The sequence below is a fragment of the Otolemur garnettii genome, unplaced genomic scaffold (assembly GCF_000181295.1).
Source record: "Otolemur garnettii isolate 467f Iridium unplaced genomic scaffold, OtoGar3 scaffold00004, whole genome shotgun sequence".
In the NCBI taxonomy this organism is placed as follows: Eukaryota; Metazoa; Chordata; class Mammalia; order Primates; family Galagidae; genus Otolemur; species Otolemur garnettii.
Genome location: NW_003852399.1, coordinates 9,978,755 through 9,994,978, shown reverse-complemented (window position 1 = coordinate 9,994,978; position 16,224 = coordinate 9,978,755). Strand labels below are relative to the sequence as shown.

Genomic DNA, 16,224 nt, shown 5'->3' with positions numbered 1-16,224 from the left:
CACTGAATGTGCTATCTTATCTTCTGATAGTTACTCAAAATTTTTTTTAAGAACTGCTTCTAAATATTTCAGTGTTTTAGAGCAAAAGGAAATATAACATATTTTTTGTTCATAAATTCTGATGCTTAGTGTCTATGGTGAACACAAAAATGGTGTGATAGGGAAGAGTCCTATAGAAAAGCCTCTCTCTTTTCGGTAGTTCCAAGTGGTGTTATACAATATTTCAGTGGAAATAGTGGTTGCACCACAGATTTGGCAGTTGCTTCTGTTTAAAACATAACTTTGCCCCGTAACATCCATCAAAGGCTTTTAAACATAATTGACTTTGGCAGAACACATGGAGACCATGATGTGAATGGGGAGTGCCAGTGGACTGGGGGCTTTTATGAAAAGAAGTTTTCTCTGTGTGGATGTGTTTTAAGAAGGAAACAGGGGATGAAATAGTTTATCCAGAACTGTAAAACACATTTTCCTAATTAGGTCTCATTTGTATAAATAATGTAAGTCAAATGTATATGACTTAAATGGATTCTGAATGTCTAAAAGAGAAGCAAATCTCCACCTCACCAACCCCCCTTTCTATCACTCTTAGAGAGGACAAAGCTTTAGTCACATACATTCTTCTGGACACAGAGGGAAAGGTCTCTTTGTTCCCTTCTCAGTCTGAAAGGGACGGGGAACGTATAGACCTGCCACTGGCAGGGCTGGAGAAAGTGAAAGGCTCCTTGTCCTTTTCTTTACTGTCATGCTTATGTTTGTGTTTATGCTTATGCTTGTGCTTCTTCTTCTTTTTCTTGTGTTCGTGGTGATGATGGTGATGGTGGTCACTATGTTTGGAGGACGTAGATTCCTTAGTAAACACTGAGAGTGGAGCGGCTGCCACTGGGTGCATACTCATCTCCAAAGGTGATTGTTCTTTACCTTCAAAATTAAAAATACTCAAATGAGTTCCTATTGACAAAATGTAAAGTGAAACTAGAGAGGAAGCTAATGACAATATGGAAAGAATTCTTAAGTGTTTATCACTTCCATTAAGAAAAGGAGAAGTATTATAAATAACACATCCAACTAGTTATAGAGTTTTCAGCAGGAAGTTGAATACTTTACTTAGTTTCTTAAATTCTATACAAATTATGACATACACTAGTTTGTTACCAAATCAAGAAACAATAATTGTCCTAGAGGTTAAGACCCACATTTGTGAATGAAAACAACTTTCTCAATTATGGTTCTGCCCTAACATCCTGAGGGGAATAGCAGTATAACTGACCCTTGAACAACACACAGGCTTGAGCTTCATGGGTCCAATTATACACGTATTTTTTTTTGATACAAAACATACATAGACAGAGGACCAACTTTTTGGATACACAGGTTCTATATGGCTGACGGCAAAATTTGAATATACATGGATTTTGGTATACACAGGGTGCAGGGCGGTTGTGGAAGAGATCCCTCTACGTATACTGACTGACAACTGCATTTTAATTGTGCCATTTGGAGTCCATTTACACGCACATGAACATGTTACCCTAGATGTTGGTAATAACATCTCTGTGCAAATTAAATATTTCTCTAGTTCTTAAGAATTCCTGGGACCAGATGGGCAAAAGTGAATTCCTTAAGAAGATTCCTTATACATAGCTTCAATTTTCCTAAAAGGTGGAGTCTATAAAGAGAATGTCTCTCTATAAAGGTAAGAATAATATTACTTATCATTATTGGAGGATGCTAGTCAATTCAACTCATTATTTTGAAAATTATTAACTAGAGAAAGGTATTTACATTTATTTTCCTATATGCTTTATATTACTGGGTAATAGTAGAAGAGGAGGAACTGGGCTTTGAAGAAGCAATCCAGTTTATAAACAAAAATAAAAGTATGGATTGGAATATCACCATTTTGCAACCCTTAATGAATTAATGGATCTAGGGCCTAAACACACATAGCAGTTAACTTCATAAAAAAGAGCTGATCAGACACTGTGTTTCCACACTGAAGAACACACCACCATCTATAAACCTGAATCCAATTAAGCTTCTAGATACAACTAAACTATAAATTTACAGGAAGTATATAGAGAACTCTAATATATTAATTATACCATGGGCAAATATTAGCAAAATATAAACTTGAAAACTACAGATAAAAAAAAAAAATCTGCTTTCTTTAACAAATACATTGTAAAGACAGGGGAAAGAAAAAAGGGACTAAAAACTTTAGATTAGAAAAGATATAAAAGTAACTTACAACCACCTCATCTTCAATAAACCAAAAGAACGTCCACTGGGGGAAAGACCCCCTATTTAATAAATGGTGCTGGGAGAACTGGATATCCACATGTAAAAGACTGAAACTAGACCCGCACCTCTCTCCACACACAAAAATTGATTCAAGATGGATAAAGGACTTAAATTTAAGGTATGAAATGATAAAAATCCTCAAAGAAAGACTAGGAAAACACCGGAAGATATCGGCCTGGGGAAAGACTTTATGTAGAAGACTGTCCTGGCAATAGCAACAACAGCAGTAACAAACAAACGGGATTTAACTAAACTGAAAAGCTCCGTACAGCCAAGGAGACAACAACCAAAGCAAATAGACAACCTATACAAGGGGAAAGGATATTTGCATATTTTGAATCAGACAAAAGCTTAATAAATGGAGATTTTGCAGCATTTGTATTAACCTGGATGGCGGTTATATGACTATAATGTTAAGGTATGACAATGTTACAGTTATTATGATTTTTAAAATGCTATCTTTTAGAGATGCATACTAAATTGTTTATGAATAAAATTATATAACATGTAGGATTCACTTCAAAATAATTCAGAGGGGCGGAAATATGAGTATAGATTAACTAAGACTGACCATTAACTCATCATTGGTAAAGCTGAGTAAAAGATACAGAAGACTCATTATATTATGCTATGAATAGTCTGACTACAGCTCTCCATAATAAAGTGTTTTTTTCTTAAAGGAGAAGTTAAGGTAATTTGGTAATATCCATGAAAATGTTAAATGCTCATATTCTTTGATCTAGATAGTTAATTTCTAGAAACTTATCCCACTATGTTCATGCATATATCCAAAGAAATATGTACAAAGATATTAATTAGAAGTATTTGTAACAACATAACATCAGCTCTAATGTTGCCCTGTCACCAACACCAACCTTTAGCTCTTAAGTTTTCATTTACTATAGACAATATAGATTTTGTTTGCTTATTCTCTATCTTTCCTAAGTAATATTTTGCTAGGTTGAAACCAAAGGTGATAAGAAAGTAGTTTTCTCCCCATGTGAAACTGCATTAATAAGGTGATTTGGGAAACACATGAATGTGCTTTCAAGCAGCCTAACGAGGTCATCTATAGAATTTCTATCGAAAAAGTGCATATATTTCTATCTCCAACACAAACATTTACATGCATAATTTCATATCATTTCCGGGGTTTACAAGATACCCGGGAACTTGAAGTCCTTTTAGTGACCTGAAATATGTGTCTCTATTCTAGAGATAGCAAATATACCAGAAAAAGGAGCTACATCAAATTCATATTATAATTTTCCTGTTTTATACAAAAGAACAAAGGAGATGGTCAGAGTTTTATTGTTTTGGTGAACATAAAATCCTTCCTGGAGACCAAATGAAAGGCACCCATGGATAAGGGTTAGCTCCAGTCAATTTAACAAACGTAAAACAAACAGAAAGAGGTACTTAATATAAGACAAATGTGGAAGCTCTTTCAGCCCATTTGATAAAAGTGCTGTTAAGAACAGTGAATGCCCTGCTGATTCTATCTACTCACATTAGCTATATGTTTAAATTTAACACAAAATCTGCGGTTTCTATTAGGAAAGGTATGAAGTCTGTTCTTTGGATTCTTTAGATCAATGTAAAAAAAAAAAGTATAGCATTATATCACCATAAGGATTAAAAAAATCAAAGTCTTTTTTTTTTTTAGAGTTTATTAGAGTTTCAAACAAAAAACCTTTAGGGCAAGCTCTCAAGCTCTTTAGAAAAAATACTTTTTAATTAAAAAAGTATCATGTACTAGAACTGTGCTTTTCTAACTTATGCAAGAAGGTGTTACATAATGCAACAGCCCTAGCTAAGAAGCCACAGGAACTCTCCCTCTCTTCTTCCCTACAGACCCCACTAGGGAATTCCCTCTGCTTCCCTCACCCCCACTCCTCTCCAACCCCTGCAGCAACCTGGGAGACAGCCCAGTCACCACAGGCCTTTGCAGAAGGGACAGGGAGTTGCTGTGATGGGAAGGAAAAAGAAATAGTAATGAAGGGAAATAAACTTGCCCACTTTTCCTTTCCTACCCAGTGGCTTGTCCACTACCCACATATGATCCCTCTCTAAAATATTCCTCTATCATATGCAAGGAAAGGGAAATGGGGGTAGGGAAGGCTAGAAAGTAAAACTTGACCTGCTCGCTACTGTACAGTTTCCATGTCTTCTTTCCCTGAGCCCCAATTCTTCTCTACCTCTCCCAGACAAGGTCTGCAACCCATTCTACACATTCCACTTTTCAATTATCATCTGCCTCCTTGGCTGCAAGGGAGTTATCTAAGACTTCACCTAAGCTTGTAAATGAAAAAAAAACAAAAACAAAAACAAAAACAAAACACCCCTCCCCCCAAAACCCAGGGGCTTCAAACTCAAATCTTGAAAACAGCCTAAATAAGTAAACAGACTATTTACTGGGTGTGGCATAAGGGAATTAATGAGTTGGAAAACACATGCTCCACCGAAGCGGCCCTCTTGGTTAAATTTTTTTCAAGAAAAGCTGGAAATCCAGATTTCTATGTGTAATCTCTTCATTTTTAGTGAATCAGTAAGGCTTATACAAACCGCCTCAGCTGGATAAGCTGAATATACGAAAAACAAAACGAAACAAAAGGACACCCCCCCCAACCCCATTTGCGACCTTTAATCTAAAATCCCTAGAGACTAAAGAGAGGTCACAGCTTTCCTTATCACTGCTGTGTGCTGTGTCTTCCTCTTGAACCTCCAACTTTCGAACAAGGCCACAGTAGCTATCACAACAGAAGATCTCCAACTGAGAGGCAGGAAAAAGGAAATTCCTTTTTTATTGCCACCAACTTTACCTGACTTTACAGGGTTAGGGTAAAGCTGTGCTCTGACATCCCAAAATATGAAGCTCTGCGGGCCCCTGCTCACAGAAACAATGCTGCATAAACTAGCTAGATTGCAAACTTCTGTTCTTCATGTACGGTCTGGTTAAAAGGCCTTTAGCTGGACTAGTTTGGGTAAATAACTTAGCAAATGTAACAACCTGTCTATGGAAAAATTGCACTTAAAATTCCAAAATAAATTCATGTACAACTGAAACACTATCATTGCTAAAATGAAGGCTTTCTAAATTCTGCCAATATTGCTACTGAATTTTAAGACTTGCTTGGTAGCTTTAAGGTACCGAATAGCACAAACACATTAAAAGGAAATTACAAAGGTGTATAAAATACATAATCAAAGTTAAGTTTAATAGATGAGTCCACCTAACTAGTATACATTTTCCCTCATGACTTAAAAAGGTCCTACAGCGACAGCAGCCCTAGCTGAAATTTTAATGCTTTCCTATTCCTTACCACTAGCCCTACCTCTCTCCCTCCAGTCTTCCCATATAATGCCATGAGAACTACAAGACTACAAAGAGATTCCCCCAAAAGTGAAAATGTATTTTTTTTTTTTTTTTTTTTTTTTTGGAGACAGAGTTTCACTTTATTGCCTGCCCATAGTAGAGTGCTGTGGAGTCACACAGCTCACAGCAACCTCCAACTCCTGGGCTTAGGCGATTCCCTTGCCTCAGCCTCCTCCGTAGCTGTAACTACAGGTGCCTGCCACAATGCCCAGCTATTTTTTTGTTGTAGTTTGGCCAGGACCAGGTTTGAACCTGCCACCCTCAGTATATGGGGCTGTCGCCCTGCCCACGGAGCCACAGGTGCTGCCCGTGAAAATGTATTTTTAAAAGCAATAGGGAACAATGATACAAAGGCATATTTGTGGGCACAAAAAAGGTTAAGATTTGCTTCTACATAGGTTAATAATAACAAATGTACTCAGACTCTTTTTGGAAGAGGAACTAATTAGACTCTTAGAAATTCAGAAGGGTTTTTTTTAAAGGCAAGGTAGGCAGGTGGGCAGAAGCATCACTCTCAAACTAAATCAAGAAGGCTGATACTCTTTAAGCTTTATAATCTTAAAAAATATAAAACTTCATGTCTAAAAAAATTTTAATAAGTATGATAACAAGACAAAATTATGCCAAAAGCAAACACAAAACTGGCAACAGCAAAGAAATGTCAAAATTAAGAAAGTTAAGTGCCAACGTACTCAGTTGATTTCCTTCTGAAACATATTTTGTGGTATTCTATTAAAATAAATGCATAGGGAACACGAAGAATTGTATGTGATCAACAATCTGATGTCTCAACAGCAAAATATTTTGAGGGGTTTCTTTTGTGTCTCAGTTGACCCTGAGCTCCTCACATCAATAAACAGTACCTCTAGGCCACGCCTGTGGCTCAAAGCAGTAGGGCGCCAGCTCCATATACCGGAGGTGACAGGTTCAAAAACCCAGCCCTGGCCAAAAAAATATTAAATAAATAATAAATAAATAAATAAAATAAAATAAACAGTACCTCTCTAGAAAAAAAAAAAAAAGATACAAAATATGGCTCCTATAAGCAAAATCCATCAACTGGAAGGTAAGTGCCAGGGTGCCAGGTAAAGCCTGGCTAACGACTAATGACTTTTTGAAACATTATTCATTAAAGATGACTTTGTATATTTATTTCACTTTCTGTTCTTTCAAAAATTGAGGACTGAATATTTGCTTCACAGTCGTTTATCAGAATTGAAATGTTTACTCTTCTTTCTGGATTATAATCTTTTCTTTGTAAGCAGCAGAACAGTTAAAATAAGTCAAAAAACTATAAAATAATAAACAGGTAACAAACACATCTGGATTTAATTAGTTTTCATAACTTTAATCAGTAAGAAATAATACAGAAGATGTTAAAAGACGGAAGATGTTAAAAGTTTTCTAGGTACAGCATCAAGTCTTTATGGGATGGGGAAGCAGGGATAAGCGGTTGATTTTAGTATTTTGCAAAAGTTATAAAGGTACAGATATGATGGTTTCTACTGAAACAGCATTTGTCAGCGAAGAGCAAAGCAAACATAATGGTATCTTTAAAGAGGATCAGGGGGCGGTGCCTGTGGCTCAAAGGAGTAGGGCACCGGCCCCATATAACGGAGGTGGCAGGTTCAAACCCCACCCTGGCCAAAAGCTTCCAAAAAAAGAAAATAATGAGGGATAATTTTTTTCTCATCTAAGTTTTTGTTATTTCCAAATTTTCTATAATAAAAATATATTACTTTTTCAGAGAAAAAAGACTATTTTAAAATAGTCTTTAAAGTCGGATAATATAAATAAAGTTAATGTAGTATAAGAAAAGCTGGCTCAGTGCCTGTAGCACAGTGGGTACAGCCCTAGCCATATAAACTGAGGGTGGGTGGGTGTGAACTGGGCTCGGACCAGCTAAACAACAATGACAACTGCAACAAAAACCAGCTGGGTGTTGTAGCGGGTACCCGTAGTCCAAGCTACTTGGGAGGCTAAGGCAAGAGAATTGCTTAAGCCCAAGAGTTTGAGGTTGCTGTGATCTGTGGGGAAAAAAAAAAGTCCTAGCTTTTTAAATTAAGTAACTCTATAAAGTTTATAGATTTATTCTTTTGTTCTTTTACAGATTTCTTCTTCCTTTCTTTTATTATTTTCTTAGAGACAAGGTCTCACACTGGCCCATAGGCTGGAGTGTAGTAGCCTATCATAGCTCACTGTAACCATGAACTCTTGGGCTCAAGTGATCCTCCAATCTCAGCCTCCTAGATAACTAGGACTACCAGCATGTCCACCAAGACCAGCTTATAAACTTGTTCTTGAAGAGAAAAAAAAAATTAATTAATCATACCTGCTGCTTTCCGTGCAAGTTCCATACTCCACTGGGGTTTTGTGGCGGGTGTGCTGTCAGAGCCTGATGAATGTTGGGGTATTAAGGCAGATCGGGAGCTGGCCGGCCGAAACTTAGAGAGCCCTAAAATACCAAACAAGAGGAAAAAGAAGGATTTATTTGTTTTCCAAAGAAGAAAAAACCTGATAAGTTTTTGTAGTTGGCCTAAAAAAAAGATGCAATTCAACCACAGAAAAATTCTTACAATGGAAAGAATGCTCTTTTAAAACTGCTAAAAATCCCAATTAATACTATGTCATGCTTTGAAGCTGAGTTCATGGTTCTGTCTAAACTGCCAATCAGTATCTTAGGGATGATAATGTAAATTGTATATAGCGCCATTACCAGAGTATTGTTCTATGTTAGTTATTAGATTGGTACATTCCCATAGTAATACAAGGTCTAATAATATAACAAGAAAAAAATACTTTGCCATGGTTCCTGCAAGCTTAAACTTGAAAACAATATGCATTTGAGTGAGATAATCAACTTGAATGACTTGCTGAACATATAAATAAAACCCTATATACTGGGACAGAAACTTTTATATTTTTTATGATTAATGCAAAACTTTGCATATAGTACAGTTTGTCTGCTTCCCCTAAATTTTCTAGTAAATATCACTGTAAAATTTCCTCAATAGATAAAACTAATTTAGGGATTACAGAAGGCATTTAAAAACAAGAAATGGTTTAAAATGAACTGCACTGTAATAGAAATTCAGAGATCCAGATTTTGATTACAAACTTGTCTATAAATTAGAAATACATTCTGGGCAAGATACTTTATCTCACTGCGTCTTAATTCCTTCACTTGTCACATGGATAGACCCTAAGATTTGGGTCTATCTCTTAGTTGGCCATTACTTGAATAGAATATGACATCTAGGATGTCACTTAGCATTGCTCTGCTCATTTACTTAAATGGACAGAATAGATAAATAATCATTAAGATGTCTTAAATCATAAATGCCAAAGAATTCACAACCTATCAGTTTTCAGACCCATATATGCAGACTCATTTTCAACCTGCAGCCAGTTCTTAAATTCTGTTACAGGAGAGTAAAAAACTCCGATTACAGGAGAGTAAAAAAATACTTCAGGTAATATAAGTAACATTAAAACAGAAAGCCAAATAAACAAAAAGCCAATCAATAGCAATAATGAGGTCTTAGCATAATGTAACATAACAGAAAAAAAAAACCTCACTCAAACTTAGAGAAGATGAAAGACAACTTCATGGGCTATGAATAGGATTTTAAAACAATAACCAATAGTACTCAGGAAAAAACAAACAAAAAAATGGGATGGGGGAGAGAAGAAAAATAGTCATACCTCTGATGGAAGAAATATATTAGAAAGCAAACCTGAACTGTCATTTTATAGTTATTCTATGTTTTATTTATTTATTTTTTTTGAGACAGAGCCCCAAGCTGTCCCTCTGGATAGAGTGCTGTGGAATCACAGCTCACAGCAACCTCCAACTCCTGGCCTCAAGTAAGTCTCCTGCCTCCACCTCCCAAGTAGCTGGGACCACAGGCACCTGCCACAATGCCTGGCTATCTTTTGGTTGCAGCTGTCATTGTTGTTTGGTGGGCCCAGGCTGGATGAGAACCCGCCACCTTAGGTGTATGTGGCTGGCGCCTTAGCCACTTGAGCCACAGGCGCTGAGCCTATTCTAATGTTTTAAATTATTAATATGGTGACACTAAAAACAATGCTGTGTCAGATATGAAGTGATTTCAAATAAAAATGAATTATTATTTTTGCATCAATATAAATTTTAGAAACACCATGATGAGTGAAAAAAGTAAGTCATGTTATACCATTTTCATGAAAACTCAAAAAGGAAGCACAAGTAAATATATAGGATCACAAACCTATGTGTTAGTACATCTTAAACAAAAGTGACAAAATGAAATTAAGAAAAATAAAAAATGAAAATTCGAGACAGTTGCTATTTGTAGTGCAGAGGCATAAGAACAGGACCAATGAAGAAGCGCAAACGGAACGTCTGTGATGGTGTGTGATGTACATGTGAAGATGGGATGTAAGTTCACGGTAGTTTTGTTACTGTATTTCAAAACCTACTTGTAAATTACATCAGAGGCTCTGTTTCTTAAAAATTAAAAAATTCTGATGATATAAACTGCTGTAGTCTCTTCAAAAAAGTATTATGGTACTATGTATAAAAAGCTATAAAAATCTTCCAAAGATAAACATTTCACAATATAGCTAATATTTTCACTAATAATACAATTTGGAAAATTTATTCAAAGGCACAACTTTTGACAAAAAAGAACAAAAGGTTGCATGAAGATATTCAGTACAGAATTATTTATAACTAAAAATTAGAAACTAAATGCTTGTCAATAAGGAAATAATAAGGCAAATTATAGTATATCAATTCTATAATGCCTTACATAGTGTTTTCACAAGAAAACATGATACTTTTTGAGATGCATGCAAAAATAGAAAAGTATATGGCATAGGCAGGCAAAAGGAAAGGGTAATGCTACGGGCAACATTAACTTCAGGGAAAAAAAGGGATCTTAATTTAATTATAGTAACATTATTAAAAATAAAGCAGACCTAACATTTTCTTTTGAAGTTAAGTCTACTACATATAAGCAAAATAGAAATTAAAGCTATCAGAGAAATCTGACAAGTGGATTTTATACTAACAAATATGTAAGTATGCCAAATATTTTTAAAAGACCAAGTTAAACAGAAAATTAAAAAAAAATCACTTTTTAAATTTATTGCTTTACCAGTATATGTTGTAATCTGACATAATCCAATTATTTTACACTGGCTAATTTTAAACTTTATAGATGTTTGTTTTAAAATAAAGCAACACACCTTAGAATACTATTATCAATAACTCCATCTCTCTAAAAACTGCAGCACACTAATCTCACCTGGAGTTGACGGCCTTTCAAGCATGTTCAAATGATGGGAAATGAAGGCCTGGCTATCATGAACGGTATCCATATCAATCTCCTCCTCATCTTGAGAATTTGAGAACTAAACAAAACACACACATACAAAACAAAACAAAGGGATAAAAGAGCCATTATATCACTTCACGTTTGGATCTCAGATCTTAGGAAAAGCAGCAGAGGGGCCATAGGACACAACCCCGAATAATCTTAAAAGGAAAAGCAGTTTCTTTTCCTCAAAAGGTAAGAGAGAGAAAAGATTATGTGCTTCAGCCTCCAGATGAAGCTGAATGAAAATCACTGGAAACGTAACAGCAACTAAAATCTACTCCTATGTTGTGGGAACAAGTCGTGTGCCTCAGTGGTACATATGTGCACACATAGTTCCTCCCCCAAATAGAGAAGAAGTATGTGGTAACAAAAGTTAAATAACTGGTTGGAAGGTCTTACAAGGACATTTGAATTCTTTTATGATTCACTCTGTCCCATGTATTCCTGCTAAGGAAAAACCACTGCAAATATTCAAAAAGATTTACAAGGAGGTGAATATCCTACACTGTTAATACAGGTTTAACCTGTATTTCTTACTCTGATTTTGAGTTTGACTTTACTGCTATCCTCATTCTTCTCCAGTATTTGACCAGGTTCTAGTGGGGACCCCAGTGGTGTATCAGCCTTCCTCTTCACTCCCTGCTGATGAGCTGATATATTACATGATGCTTCCTTGACAAGGTGATCATCTTCCTGCGGCAATATTCAAGATCAAAATTAGATTTCTGAAGACAAGTAGCTCACATTATAGCTGAAAACTAATAGCTACAGCAACCATGCAGATTAGAGCATGCCCAGTGGCTAGAAGTAATTAGCAATGGGCATATAATAAATTTAAATTTAACGTTTTCCTGTCTGCTAGTCTTTTTGAGGGGATAAGACAGGTATTTAGAGCTTTCCCCCAAAGAATTTATCTTTTGGTGCCATTTTTTCCTCTTATCCTGAAGTGTGTGTGTGCATAAATTAACCTATATGAGCAAGAATTATAATCATACTCATTTTCATGGGTTTCTAAATATTTAGATCTGAAAGAGCTCTTTAATAAGACTCTTTTTTCTATATAAGGATTTGTATGTGTTCTTTATAACTCAAACTCTAGGGCACATTTTAAATTTACAACAAATTAATACAATTATACGTCAGAAAATTTAGTTGAATAAGTAAATCCAAAATGACTAATATTAACTATGACAGAGAGAATCTGAGCTTTTTAAAGTGTCAAAACACCAGTAGGGAATTGCCTGGCAAGTAATCTGGTTAAATATTGGTGAAAAATGAAGCTTGAGTTTTGGGAGACATTTTGTCATCTAAATCATTTCAGAAATCTTTCTTTAAATTACAGTAAAATGATTAATATGTCTTCTTCTTCTTATGTAAAAGTCTTTCTACAAAAAGTTTGGTAATTTTATAATGCACAAGTAGAAATAAAAGCTTTTTAATGGCAAACATCTACATATAAATTTAAAAAATAAAATAGTCTCCTCCCAAATCAAAAGATTATTCATTAACCTGATCATTCATTATTCATTCAGTTATTTATGTATTTCTTTCAACAAGCATTTACCAGGTACTTATAATATGTTTAGAAGTATGTTAGGTATCACACCATAACAATTAAAAACACAGGGCCCCTGTGTTCACATGGCTTGTATGGACGAGACAGGTTGATGTATAATAGGTTAAACATTAATTTCTATCTTCTACTACTCAGAGAAGAAATTCTGTGTTCAAGTAGAAAAAAATCATTATGCCATCACAAAGGGAGCAAAATGGACTGGCCGAACATTGGTACACGCCATCATGCAGTCGTCAGTAGCACTTTATAAATTGTGAAGTACTAAATAAATGTCTGACAGCAGGTTTTAAAATGGCACAAGAAACTGTGTTAGTGGCTGTAAAATGCACCCATTCACAGGACACAATTCTCCTCTCTAGATGACTATAATAAAATTATGCATCTTCTGTAATACGTGCGATTCTTACAGGGTTCTGAAATCCAACTAGCTGTGTGTGACTGCTTGGATTATTCACAGCTTCTTGGTTGCCTGCTACGGCCTCTGGAATTATGGTAGGATTCAAGACAGCTTTTTTCTCCTTTAGATTAAGAACCAACCCAAGTTCTGGCAAGGGTAAACATGAAGGTCTACTAAGGCCAAAAAGTGTGAAGTACAAGTCCACAGCACCACACCGTAACCTCCAGTCATGTGAAGTACCTAAGTAGCAAATAATAAAGAAATAAAATCAATATGCACATTATCTATAGACTAGCTGTTTCAGAACCTAAACACAGGAAATTTTATTTTTTTATTTTCATTTTTTTTCCCCGGAGGGAATTTTATAATTGGAAAAAAATTTATCACACCTTTCTTCTTAAAAAATGAATATGAGACATCAGCTACAACTCTAACATTCCAAAACCAGTATTTTCTCTGGCCTTAAATTTTTCTTTTAATTCTTTCTCCTCCATAATTATTCCACATTCATTCATTCTCTGTTCATCTGGTCTGATTCTCTTCATTAATGACCTATTAGAAAGCACTCCACAAGCCTTCACACACCCTTTTTGCTGAAACAAATTCTCCTATCTCTGGAACTTATTACTTTCAGGTTTTAAATATAGTAAGAAATCATACAACTATTTGAAATAACAAAATTCTAAACTTGGCTTATTGTACAGAATGAAAATATTTTGGTAAAAACTTTATTTGTATTATTGTACTAATTTAAAAAAAATACAAATACACAAACCACAGAAATAACAACAGGTAGTAAGCACGTACTTGACTTGAAAAAGACTAGGTGGGTCAAAAGTCAGTTTAAACTAGTTAAGAGATTTTCTTTAAATTTCTCAGTCTCCATTCTTTCATCTCTAAGTAAGGAGTTTTGATCTGGAATCATACCTTACCCCACAGCAATGACAGACCAGAGCACACTGGTATCAGGTTTTTTTCTACTTTCCTTTTCTCCCTAGTACAGCACTGCTACCAAATAGAACTGACTAGAAAAAGGAAATTTATCATCTAAGATTAGAAAATCTCTTTGGTTCCTGGTCAGAATTTTAAATAATCTGGAGAATTTAAAAGTGAACAGAAGGAATGTGGAAATTCTTCTCAGTAAGAAAACAAACTATAAATACTTAATTTTGCCTAAGAACTATAGTTTCAAAAGGGTACTATAATACACATACTTAAAAAGGAAAACATTTAGGACATCATAAATATTGAACTTTGTGTTTTTCAACAACAAATTATTAGACTAAGCAAATAATAATCTAATAGTGATTCTGGTAAGGCTTACTCTAACAGGTATGTAACTATTAATTACATGCAAAGGAAATCCGTATGGAGGAAATTAGTGCACTGTGCCGGCCAGTTTGCATGCTATATTGCTGGAAACAGCTCTCATCATTCCTATTTGAGACATTCTAGTTTTGCTATTGTGTGATATACGACATTAATAGAGACAAAGGGCAAAACCTCCTGAAGAGGTTTGTGTTTTTACATCAGACAAACTAGAAATGGAAAAAATGGAACACAGTGAAAGTAAAAATGTGACATTGGAAACCCATTTTCTGTCTCTGGAATATGCATATGTGGACACTTCAATGGCCGGATATCATATTTTTTGTAGACATTCAAAAAAATCCCCCACAAATCAAAAACAAAAACAAAAACAAAACAAAAGACTAGACTGGGCATCAGCAGACCCCATCTTCACCAAAAAGAAAAGAAAAGAAAAGAAAAATAGCTGGGCACTGTAGTGCATGCCTGTAGTCCTAGTTACTCGGGAGGCTGAAGAGGGAAGAAAGCTTGAGCTCAGGAGTTCAAGGCTGCAGGGAGCTATGATCATGCGGCTGCACTCCAGCTGGGTGACAAAGTGAGATCATACTCTAAAATTTTTTAAATAAATAATCTGTTTATTTAAAATTCTTAAGCAACTAGGAACACAGACTATATAATGTAAAAGATCCTTCTCTTTAAAAATGTTTGTGGCTCAGTGAGTAGGGCACCGGCCCCATATACCAAGGGTGGCAGGTTCAAACCCAGCCCCAGCTAAACTACAACAAAAAAGTAGCTGGGCGATGTGCTGGGCACCTGTAGTCCCAGCTACTTGGGAGGCAAGAGAATCGCCTAAGCCCAGGAGGTGGAGGTTGCTGTGAGCTGTGACTCCATGGCACTCTACCGAGGGCAACATAGCAAGACTGTCTCCAAAAAAAAAAAGTTTACTATCTTTTTGTGAAGGATTATTAATTTAAAAGGTGTATGAGAACTAGAAAAAACATTTTTGAGGACAAGTGAGGAAATACGAGTTATATACTGGGGTGGAGTGGGATGCTACTGTGGTTATGTAGGAGAACGACTTTACTCTCAGAGCATATACTGAAGTACAGGGTGTCCCAGAGGTTACCCAAGTTACCACACATAGGAGAATGAGAAATGGTAGCTAAATGTATGTTTTTTTTTTTAAACAAAATATCCATTATAAAATTTTGCAAAATATCTACATGTTGGCAACCTCTTTTTAAAGTTTTGTACTAAATATTTTGGACATACAGGTAGATTCAGCTTCAATTTCCTATGTATGGTGACTTTGGGACACTCTGTATTTTAAGATGAGGAACATAATATAATTTATTTTCAAATGCTTCAGAAAAAATGAGGGAGTGAATATACAGGGTGGCCATAAAGTGTGTGCAATTTAAAATTGCACATGAACTTCATGTTCAACTTTATATACAAAAAAAGAGAAGGAAAAGAAGATAAAGAATTAAGGGGAATGCATATGGTTATTCATGGAACGACTCATTAAATTTTTCTAAGCTTTGACATTTTTATTAAAAAATGCTGAAGATAAAAAAGTTACATGACAATAAACAAGAGAATGAGTTAAGACACCTGAAATGTGTATGAGTGAGTTTACATATAGAACCCTGTATGTGTATCTATTTTCAAAGCAAAACTGTTAGAAAGGTACTAGATTACCTCCCAGAATTTAAAGCTACCACATACGGCAGAGACCAGGCAGCCTGGAACCTTTAAAGTGTAAGTCTGAGAACCTTCTTTCTGCCATGTGTAGCCATTAAAGTGATTTAGTTACCAAGAGTCCCCAGTTTCTATACCTGATTTTATTTCTGTTGTGTCAACTATAAAGAGAAATATTTTAAGATGTAGGGTTTTTTTT

General features: G+C 35.4%; 1 protein-coding gene across 3 annotated transcripts in view; it reads right to left on the bottom strand.

Moving 5' to 3' along the window:
• Positions 1 to 467: 467 nt before the first annotated feature.
• The window catches only part of TAF2 (TATA-box binding protein associated factor 2), a 72,716-nt gene continuing 56,959 nt past the window's right edge, over positions 468 to 16,224 (bottom strand). For 2 of the 3 annotated variants that reach the window (XM_003782382.2, XM_023517280.1), the window contains 4 exons: positions 13,027 to 13,256; positions 10,972 to 11,077; positions 8,013 to 8,135; positions 468 to 921 (listed from right to left, as the gene is read on the bottom strand). In XM_003782382.2, coding sequence (XP_003782430.1) covers positions 659 to 921; positions 8,013 to 8,135; positions 10,972 to 11,077; positions 13,027 to 13,256 — 722 coding nt within the window. In that variant the 3' untranslated portion in view covers positions 468 to 658. The other variant, XM_023517279.1, reaches the window with a different exon arrangement.